The following is an 11,453-nucleotide window of genomic DNA, read 5'->3' as shown; positions in this document are numbered from 1 at the left end:
ATTTCTCTCGCAAAATTGCGTCGGAATAGTGCATCAAAGATTTCTTTCCAGTACTGTTGAAAATCGCGAAAATTTTCGCCAAAAATGCGAAGGGGTTAGCCTTACTTTTTTCTTCATTTTTGGAGGCAAAACTTTTTGGTCCCAGATTCGACTTGTATGACTATTTCCTGACTAACTGGACCCCCAGGAACTCAGAAAACGCAGCGAAAGGAGCGTGGGATCAACAGGGAAGAAGTTACATCGAAAAAAGCACCTGCTGAAAAATGTCGAAAACACAGGTTCTGGTTTTTCGGCTGTAACTTTTGATCCGCTGCTCGCAGCGTATCGGGACTGCGCTTAATCGATTCCTCTCGCAAAATTACTTCGGAATAGTGCCAGAAAGAATTTATTCCAGCACTTTTCAAAATCGCGAAAATTTTGGCCAAAAATACAAAGGGGTTAGCCTTACTTTTTTCTTCATTTTTGGAGGCGAAAACTTTTGGTCTCAGATTCGACTTGTATGACTATTTCCCGGCTAATTGGACCCCCAGGAACTCAGAAAACGCAGCGAAAGGAGCGTGGGATCAACAGGAAAGAAGTTACGAAGGAAAAAGCACCTGCTGAAAAATGTCGAAAACACAGGTTCTGGTTTTTCGGCTGTAACTTTTGATCCGCTGCTCGCAGCGTATCGGGACTGCGCTCAATCGATTTCTCTCGCAAAATTACTTCGGAATAGTGCCAGAAAGAACTTATCCCAGCACTTCTGGAAATAGCGAAAATTTTCACCAAAAATGCAACGGGGTTACTTTTTTAGCAAAAAATCATTTGCTCCGGAATTCATTTGTACGTCCGTGTTCCAATCAATTGTACACCCAGGAACGCCGAAAATACACCAGAAATACCGTAGAAACAACAGCAGAAAAAAGGCATAAAGCATACAGGGAAATTCATTAATTTATTGATTTTAGTACAGGTTACATGCAGTAGTAAAATTACAATATTATTCATACCGTATTCTTTAGAGGTATGTACATTGCACACGTGTATAGCTCAGAACTTGAACTCTACAACATGTACCTCACATCCATATAACCATTCACGCATTCTGCTCAAAGCAACTTATATTGTACTTCTCTCTCCTCATATTCTCTGTGTCTTCAACTTTATAATAACTACTATTAGGCAACCTGTTGAAGTACCGTACACTGTCACGCGAACACTTGTATTAGAATTAAGGCACATTGAATAAACTGTTACTGAACTGAAACAAAAACTTTGTCACTGTGAATTCATAGTTTTTCCTTCCCATCCATCTGAAAACTCGGTAGGAATCGGATGCTTTTGGCTGCAATTCTGGATTTCTTACGCGCAGCGTATTTGGACCGCGCCCAAACGATACCTTCCGCAAAATTACGTCGAAATAATGCATTCAAGAATCGATTCCAACATCATTCAGAATCGTCAAAATCACGGCATCCAGAACATCGTAGGACCCACAGCTAAGGAGTCGGACGTGCATATTCTCACTGTATGCTAGTGAGGCCTGTGTGTTTTTTCACGTGCATATTATTTTGTGTTATCATTTTTGATCATCTATCATGCGTTCCGACTTATCTCTTCTGATATAAGACGATTCAATAGCTTGTAGAATCAATGCTTTGTATCGAGCATTAGAATAGATATGAATTATTTGTCAGTTGTGGAAGCAGGTATCAGGAAGAATTTAAACAAGTTGTATTTCCGATGGTTATCCGATGTACTTTGTTCGTTATTCAAGAATGTCGCAGCGCTGCAATGCCGTCCAAACGCCTCCTTGTATTGTAATCCTCCCGCATTCAAGGAGTTAGTCATAAGTACAGTTTCAGCGAACGCTTCAATATGCAGTTTCATGTCATTAAACCAGAGTGCACCTATCCAGAGATCCTTAACCTAACTTATCCTTTCTCATAATAGCTACAACTATTTCACGTTTAATTTTTGTTATTGCACTTCCGAGAATTAGGCGACGAATTCGTGTTGCTGAGTCCAATCGGATGGAGCCCACGAAACGAGGTTCACTCGTCGTCTACCAATATGGCGAACAGATCGAAGGTATGTGCAGAGTTACCTGAAACAAGATCTAAAATTAGTGCTTTCTATTCAAAATAAATTTCGAATTATCAGTAAAAATTGCTGATCATACAAGTGCCCCCCTCCCGCACACACGCACGCACGTACATACCTATCTATATATACGATCGTGCACACTAATACGATTTACACGTCCAAACTGAAATCTCTGGATTTTTTCTACTCGTCCGAACTGGCCTCGAAATCAACATACGCCTACGCACGGAGCATAAAATACCCAGAATCGCGTGTAACGGAGGCCTCGCGACAGGGAGGGAAGGGGTAACCCTAAGGAGAGTGGGAAACGCCGGACGTCGAGACGCCCGATCAAGTCGTGCCGGTACCTCTGAAGACGTCGCACCTTGAGGAATACCCTGAAAATTAACTTAGGTACGATTTCTGTCTAGGCTTTTACTCTCCGCAAGTCCTCATAATTCACCCACCCATCCACCGTCCATCCACCCGCTGACTGTCTGTTGAAATTTAATTTACCACTTGCCAGCTTCGATTGATTTGGCTTCGCTCTTCGGACATACTAACCTTTGACACCGAAATCTAATGTAGTCGACAGATTCGCGATATAGAGCAATTAGGTTAGCTCGCCAATTTTCGTGATTGACGCGTAGAGGTGACCGACAAACGCGTGCTGACCTTAAGACCATCTCGCCTAGCTTTTCTCTTCTGGTCTCCTCAACTCTCGCAATTTCATCCTCATCCCCGTTCATACTGTTTCCTTGGAAGACCAAGGAAATTATCAAAGAAATTTAACGGAGTAATCCGCCTCCGTAATTGAATTTAGTAAAATCCGAATGTCAAAACCTGATACGGCCTTCATTACCTCGCCACCGACTAATACCGATGTTGCGAACTTTCCTGTACCCACGCAACACCAGCTCCGCAAGTATCAAATTCCGCTTAAAATATCTTGTCGACTTGGATTTATATTTAAAAAATCATTCGTACGAACGTCGAGTTGTGAGTTTGATATTACGCGTGGTATACAGCAGTCCGTCAATTTATATATACCTTTTCCTCGACGATAGGTTCTCTTTTCCAGACCCTTTACGGAATTTAGCAAGTTTTTGAACCTCGGTTTCAACTCAATTTTCTCCTCGCCTACGGCTTCACTACGGTGGTATTGCACCCACTTATAAGCTCGTACGCAATCGGTTTCGTGCACGTGTCGGAGGCGACAAAGTCAAGAGCTTCCATGCAAGTCGTCGGTTATTGAATCCAAAACGCGTGTGTATTCGAAATCTCCAGTATCCTGACATGCAAATAACAAGATAGCGCTAGCGCCTAGCTATCGCGTGACGTGGAGATCGAAATAAAAAAGCTTGGCGATCCTCCAACGAGTACACGCAGTAGTAAAATAGATTAGCGCATTAGATAATTAGATTTTGTAATCGATATCACCGATTCTAAAACAATGTCTGCACCAGCTAAATTTGGACTCCCTCGCTCTCTTCTTGTCTGTTTCGACTCGGCTCTTCGTCGCTCTCGGGGTTTTCTTTACGTGCGCGTCGCCCGCGTACCTCTGGGTTCCTTAACTCGTTATGTAACGAAACTCCATCGACGTGCCCGCTCCTCGACTATTTCAATGTACTAGTACGAATTTCAATGACCGCGGGATGCCGCGACTCGTCGTATAGCTACGCAATTACGCCGGGTACCTGCCGGGGTGAAATTAAACCTGTACGACAATTACGCGCATGCGAAAACGAAGAGGTGAAATAATGGCGCAAGTTATTACGGGATCGTTTGTGGGAGGGAAATTCTTATAATACATGTCTCGTCGCCGCGTCGACACGGTAACATTTATTCCGCGGGAATTTATTGTATTCATAGCTGCATAACGAACTATCGCTGCCAGATCGAAATACGCATGTAACAAGTCCTACCGATAGAGTAGAAGGAGTGACTTACGTACGAACAATGCGCCACAGAATTTACTTATCATGATTGAATCTGTGGATGTAATCACGGAGACGTTAACATCAAAAACAACAACAACAACAACAACAACAACAACAACAACAATAATAGTAATAGTAATAGTAATAATAACAATAATCTTGAAAAAGTCTTTAAGGCCGCTTGCGTCGCACCGCATAAATAATCACCGACTATTCTTAGCTACGAAAGAAGTAACATAAAATGAAAGGGATAACGAAAAAAAGATAACTCTGAGCGAAGTCTCGAGTACGTATAGCTATATTCGGCGACACAGCGAGAAGAGACAAAATGTTATCTCACGGGTGTACCCGTGCAGACCTACATATACTGAAAAGTATACCGCGTGATATTTTTGAGACGTGACGCGGTAGACGGGGCGGTTTTTAATGGTTTCTTAGCATTCCATGCGGGCTTCCGGCCACCTCACAAATAACCGAGGACAGACAGACATCAAGGCTGGAAATCTAGTTTGACGTTACATACCGGCGTATGATTCACCCTGCATCGCAGATGCGTGGTCACTGGAGTAGGATGGCTTTGGTTCCTGCATCGGTGTTGGAATATTTTTCGCGTGTTGTAAGCTTTGAAAACAAATCCGATACAACGGGTCAATTTTACTGTGAAAAATGAGAACGATTTTGAGGTACCTTGAGAATACCACAAATATTCGACACCCTCCGCAGATCGAAAATTGTGTGTGTATTGGAGTGAGGAGCATATTTCGTTGCTGGTCTCGCTTTGCTGGCGCATCTAGATGCTAAATCGCGATGTCGCTCATCCGTTAAACGAGCGTTGCACGGGCCCCCCTCTGGGGTCCCAACTCCTAATGACTTGGCCTCGTGCGGGAGGCTACTTAATAATACGACGTCCCGGGAGCTGGCTGAAAGAGAGGTGACGCCGGCGATGCGTGTTTAAAGACTTCGAGAAAGAGAGCAGGACTAAAGAGCGAGGAGACGGACTCCGAGTATGGGATGTCCATCATTTATCCGTATCGGATGATTGTCGCCACGGAGCCATGAGTGACCCGCGTATTGTCTAGGTACTCGTTTACGTCCGTCTCAGCGCGCCTACCATATTATCCGGGGTAATTTTGGCCGTGATGCTTTCCGACGTAGCTCATACGCCTCAAGCTTACAAGCTGATCGTTGAGTAGGTGTCGGGAGTTATTAGTCACTATTTTCGTAACCTAGGATAAAACGATTGGTAGGATCGCTTCATCAGGCAAGTGGTCATTAGAAAAATGGACCCCGGAGCAAAGCCCGTGCTCCCCAAGTTCAGCTTTTTCGATTCTGCGTCGATAGAATCTCGGAACATTGCGACCCGAAGACACGATATACACGATATGGGTCGAGTGCAGACTTGCGTCAGGGTGAGCGTAAGGATTCCGGGTACGTGGCAGGAATGCGTTTACACCGAAATCTTGCCGATCCGTATATAAGGATGACGTATGTAGAGTTACGGAGAAAATCTGTGACGTCGAAGTCAAATTCAACCCTTGACTCCACCCCGCTGCCGCGGAGCGTTGACAGGGGATTTCATTTATCAAATACTGATTGCGCCGATTGTCAAACCTTGTTGCCAAGAGGTAAAAATAATCTTTGGTTTAGTTTCTAGCGCGTCGGTGACAAACGTCTCAAACCCCGCCGCTTCGTCGCCGCCAACTCGGCGCTCATATTCTTATTTTATTATTCCCCTTGTCGTCTATAAATCGAGACGTCGAATTTTTTCTATAATTAATCGTAGTGACGTCTGCGAATGCTCTTCCACTCGTGAAAATCAAAATTTTTACATCGTACGTTTCTCTAAGCAGCGATCCATCAATATTTATGAAAACTTTCTACTTTTGAGTACCTACTGCAAAGAGGAATCAATATTCTTTGACCATTGTTGACTTTTACTTACGTATAACCAAAAACTGACTACGTCCAATCGAGAAAAAATGACAAACCAAAGCCCGTTGTTAGCTTCGAACTACGGGTAGGATGAAAATTGAAAAAAAAAATTATTATACAAATAAATTAGAAACGGCTAGAGCTGAAATTTTTTAAAAATTATCATCTTTGGTTCAATCCGAATTTTCTAGCCGTCCCTCCTGTACATCGAAAACACAGTGTTAATGAATGGTAAACGTTATTCGCACTTGAGAAAGCATGGCCAATCAAGTGCCGTAAAGATTAGTACCGAAATAGTTTAACGGTGCTTGAGATATGAAATATGCGGAGTGCGGAACTGCAGAACTAATTTTTACCGCCTATAACTCGAGCTCCTCTGTACGAGGGTGCAGTTTTCAATCAATTTCCACTTTCTAGACGTCGAGAAGGGAGCCCAGTTTCCTACTAATAGAATGAAAACCGGCACCTCACCGTCTAGTTTAATTTAAGATGATTGGGCTTTCGAAAGCAGAATGCTCTACGCACATTTTACACGACCCATGAGATCGGGACTCGGTCTCGTCAAACTACTGCGGTAAAAAAACGAAACCGCGTGGGTAATTTGATTGAATGCCAAGTGGTCAACTTGCGAGTGTTGCGCTACGCATGAAAACGTACGCCGTGTTTTCAAGATTCCCGCAAATGACGCATGCGGCACCAAGGCTCTCGGGTGTTACGCATGCCGCCGGTTAATTCGCTTTACCGGTAGGAATTTCCCGAAAGAATCGAAAACTCGGATCTGCAACATCGCCCGCAGTCACCAGCCTTTGTCAAATCAGTTTCGGCCAGCCTGCCTGGTTCTTGCAGAGCTTGCTTTGGCCAGCCAAACCGCGCTCGGCTTGTGTGCGGCTGGTTCACGGGCGCCAAATTAGATTCGATCTATTTTCGACCGGGACATATAGTCGGTCGTTCCATTTTACAACTACTGGGCCACGCAACCACCGAAACAACTCTCCGCTTGTGTGAAAGAAACCGTTGCCTTTCCTCTCCCGCTTACAATTTGATGATATTCGCAAAATCACCCCGCTTCGTTTTCGCACACAGCTTTTACGAACTTCTCTGGTAATCCAAAAAGCAAGCTGTCGTTTTACAGCCAGAGATATTTTACCGTCTCAAGTTTTACTCGCACCCGGAAATTCTCGATTAATCGTGCATTTTACGCGGCTTGAAAATGCATATCCAAAGTATGTCATAGCGTCATACGACCAAGATAGTCGAATTGTATTTGCTGATAAGGAAGGAAATTTCATTGCCTTGGCTTTATTCTTCAACTGTCGATCGGCGAAACTTTCGTACGGACCCATCGGCTGATTCTTACCTTAACACGAGTTCCTGATTTTCAGAAAAGAGCACCAGTCTACCTTAGGAAGCGAAGATGTCCAGGCCGATATTAAGCAGGCCACGCACCCGCGTCTACGGATGCAACTACGACAAGGGGGAATCCTACTACAAACCAATGGTCGACCACCTTGACCGAAAGTACAGCGGACGCCCCCTTTTCCCGGAAGCAAGAAGTTCCCTCGCCGACGAGATCGCAGCGCGCCGAAGCGACATCGGTAAAAGCTTCAGTCGTTTTCCAAAATGGTTTTGACCACTGGCACGCAAATTTTTCTTTCCCATTTGTGTGACGTTGCGCTCGAAAACACAGTCCCGCACATCGGCACGTGCCTCCCGCACGGTACTCCAATCATATTTATAATAATAAGTAAGGGAAAAGTAACAGCCAACACTTCGACACCTCAAACACCTTTGTATCGATGTATCGCCTGCCGTCTGTGTGTTCTACTGTAATATCCTCTTCTTCGGTTCCTTTTTCGTTTGAAATTCATAACTGCGTCACTCTTCACCTGACTTTATTTCTCCACTCTTCCCATTTTCTTTCAGTCGCAGTGCTTCGCACCTTAGATCAATATGTTTGTGAAATTGTGCCTCCGTGAAAAAGGTAGATTAAGATGAGAATCGATAGTTGAACCGCGAAGTGCACCGAAGAAGACGAGCATTCGCGTACTCGTAAAAGTTGAGACAACTTACGCACATATTCACTGATCTCATCTCAATCTCTTCACGGCCGAGTCACGGTTCCTCGAAATGTAAATAGTTTGTTACGTTTCAATTTTCTCCCCCTGTCACGTTACCATTATCTCTATATGTTCTACACGCCGTTGTTCATAATCATTGTATTACCTGATTGTTGAATAAATGTTTGGTTTTCGAAGATTCTGACTTTAAATTGACTGAAGTCCAGTTGAACTTGTACGTCCGTTGCATGCTGCATCGTTTACATCGCATCGTGGTTGCAGACTACTGCTTCGGGACTCATCTTTGTGTTTCATCGGAATGTTACAGAAAAAGGAAGAACAAAACTTTCGTCGCTCGATTAGAGAACATTTTGTCACTCGCAACTTGAAAAATAATCTTCATTGATCTGATATCAGTAAGCGGTTAGTACAGCTCGCGTATCACTGTTAAAAAATTCTGTATGGAACTTCCTACACTGTGCTGGAAGTTTTATTCGGATACGGAACAGCGAATTAACGATGCATTTACCGTTTATCGAATTTACATATACAACAAATTTACTACGCAAGTTACTAAATTCAAATGACCTTTTCTTATTTTCCTATAAATTTTTCGTGTAATCGACAATTTTTATTGTATATTTAAGACAAATTAATAGTAATTCACGACGCTGCACGGAATTTGTGACCTTACAAACTGATTTTGTAAATTGACAACTCTTTTGTACAGTAAACGTGTAGTAAATTCATAACGATTTAGCAAATTAACCGTTACAAAATAGCCGCCGTGAGAGAAAGAGGCGCACGTGAAGTTTCGGATTGCATTAGGCTTGACTTGCATCCGTCGTAGTTGAAAAATATTCGTTTCCCAGATATAGTTCCATATCCTGGCACTTGAAGCATATCGTCTCAACGCTTGTTATGCATTCCGAGTGAAAATTCACTGCAGCCATTCGTCCGCCGTTCGCTCGTGTTGGTTGGGATGAATAGAAGCATTACGTAGGTACGGTGCCGAGGGTTCTGCACGAATGCCGAGTAGTGCGAGTTTGTTTACTCTCTTGAAATAGAGCGAAGTGGGATTTTGCCCAAGGCGTCATGAACTGGGTGCCATCCAAAGCTGGCTCTGTTAGTTATATCCGCATATAACGAGGAGGACGACTATTTCACACCCATGGGTGTAAACGTGCGGCAAATTTATGACCTACTTCCATGACTTCAATGAAATTAATTGCTTCTGCAGTTCCGACGCAACTCGGCGTCGAAGTTCGTTGGTCTTTGAATCAGAGCTCTGCCAATCGCTGTGAGTTCGGTAGGACAATTTCAGGGTACACGGTACGTGCAGTTTCCGGTGGGCCGTTGATCTAAAGGAATGGCTCTTTGCTGCTGAGAGAAAAAAAAAAATAAATAAAAAATTCGTTCAAACTTTTAGATTTCGCTCGTTCCGCGAGACATTTATCCTGTGGCCTTGACCCAATTCAAATTGGCGGATCGGCCGTGAAAGGTTCCTTCGTGCCGAAAAATAAAAAGTAAGCGTTCTGCAAACCCAGTGAAGTTGGAGATTCTAAAAATGATTTCGAGACAACGTCACACTTGCCTCGCTATCCCAGGTTTCTGCTAAATATACTCTACCCTTTCCCGGTGGTTCGCTTTTTACCGCAGTGCCGCGGGTCATAACCGCTGCAGGTTTAAGGGGACTCATAACCCTCGGCGGCACGGAAAGCCTGGAGTTTTGGAGACGGTATTTAAGCTAAACAGCCGGTAACGCGCCAAAGCTGCCTATAAATGTCCTATATACCATGTCCTATAAATTCTGTTGGAAATAAAGTAAAAGCAATTATGTCGGTTGACAACCGCGTGTTACCTGCACGGGTGGTTTTGGAATTTTCGCATTCCTGCATTCTGAAAACGACATCTTGAGAATTTTCAAATCCGTTCAGTGCAATTATTTTCTTTGCAAGCCAAAGGATTGGACGCAGTCAATTTCTTTTTTTTTTTTTTCTTGATTTACTCGTCAAAATTGTTGTTCAAACACAGCTAAGCCCTGTACCGAAAGTTGCACAGTCGAAGTCTCCCACTGTTTGAAACAAGACGAAGGACCCTTCCGCATGTGGCTTGAAAAGACAAAGTCTTGAAAACTCCCGACGGTTTCCGTATCGCCGATATTTCTGGGCTCCTGTAAATTAACCGGTTAAATCACACGCTCACTATATTTCGATCGGTTGCAGGCTCCCGCGGTCTTGCTGGTTCCCGCAACGACTCCTTTGGGCGTGACCTTGACCTTGAATCCGAATTCCGTCCCCGCGCCCGACCCTCGAGCGAAGTGCTCATCGACGACGAAGACACGGTGTTCGACAGTCATGGTCAGCGGACGCGCCGCGATACCGCAAGCGATAATTTCGCAAGCGAGGTTGAGGCGACGACGCGTCGTTTCAAGGCACGCGTCGCGGCGCTGAGCTACGACGAGGACCTGGAGAACAACCGGCGCCCGAAATACGAGCCGGGCAGCAAGCTCTTCGAGTCTTTCGGCGCCAGCGTCAAGGCGGAGTCGGATCGCGCCAGGGCGGCGATCGAGGACGCCGATACGGCGTTCAAGCGTCGCTCGAGGTTCCTCAGCGAAGACGTCGTCGCCGAGGAGAGGCCAGCCCTGACGAAATGGTCGAAGGTAGCCGGGCTCGACGAGGACGCCCCGAGCGCCGCGGCCACCAGAGCCAAGCAGACCCGAGCCCGTCTCAACGACCTGGAAACAGAGATGGAGGAAATCGCCGAGAGGCAAGCTAAGCGCGAACAGCGCAGCGCCGCCTTGCGCGCTTTCGTTAACGAGAACGCCGCCGCCAGCGAAAACTTGTCGAGCTCCTTCACCAGCAAGAAGGTCTCTTCCGTCCGCGCCGAGAGGGCCGAGAGGTCCGACAAGCACGTTTCCTTCTAGGCGAAGACCTCCGCTCCACCCCCGATAGCTTTCGAACCTGCGGGCATTGCGCGGAGAAGCGGAAGAATCCCGCCAGCCCCTTCTCTCTTACATTATAAATGTTCCTCGAAAACGGTCCTTTCTACGGATCGACGAACAGAGTCTTCCTCTTGGATTCGAAAGAACGCCGCACGAGATACGCGCGAAACGAGCGTGTTGCCAACGAATCGAACAGCTCCTACGAACGCCCGTCACTTCGTCTTTTTGCCCACCTCACTTTCTTCGGAACCGTTTGGATTTTTTATCCGCTTCTGCCAGGCACGATCCTTTTTGCATTAGCTTTCGTGCGCTCGAATTCATTTTCTCATCTCTCTCTCTTCTTCTCTCTCGATGATTCTTCCTTCGCGTCATATACGAAATTCGTGCACGTAACGTCAAATCCGTTCTAGCGTAAAAATTCAAAAATATTATTGCTCTGTATGTACGTGTTCGCCATGTATTTTTTGAATGTATACAACTTACGTTCGGTGTCAATAAATTAATGTGTTACCGTCT

General features: G+C 45.0%; 1 protein-coding gene across 1 annotated transcript; it reads left to right on the top strand.

Moving 5' to 3' along the window:
• The first annotated feature begins 2,324 nt into the window (after positions 1-2,324).
• LOC124175295 lies at positions 2,325-11,452 on the top strand. Its single transcript, XM_046555381.1, has 3 exons — positions 2,325-2,478; positions 7,319-7,531; positions 10,219-11,452. Exons 2-3 carry the CDS (start codon positions 7,351-7,353, stop codon positions 10,917-10,919), a joined length of 882 nt encoding a protein of 293 aa, XP_046411337.1. The 5' UTR covers positions 2,325-2,478; positions 7,319-7,350; the 3' UTR covers positions 10,920-11,452.
• Position 11,453: the final 1 nt, after the last annotated feature.

Source organism: Neodiprion fabricii, chromosome 2 (genome assembly GCF_021155785.1).
Source record: "Neodiprion fabricii isolate iyNeoFabr1 chromosome 2, iyNeoFabr1.1, whole genome shotgun sequence".
In the NCBI taxonomy this organism is placed as follows: Eukaryota; Metazoa; Arthropoda; class Insecta; order Hymenoptera; family Diprionidae; genus Neodiprion; species Neodiprion fabricii.
Note: the sequence above shows the minus strand (reverse complement) of the source record. Positions and strands in the feature narration are given on the sequence as shown.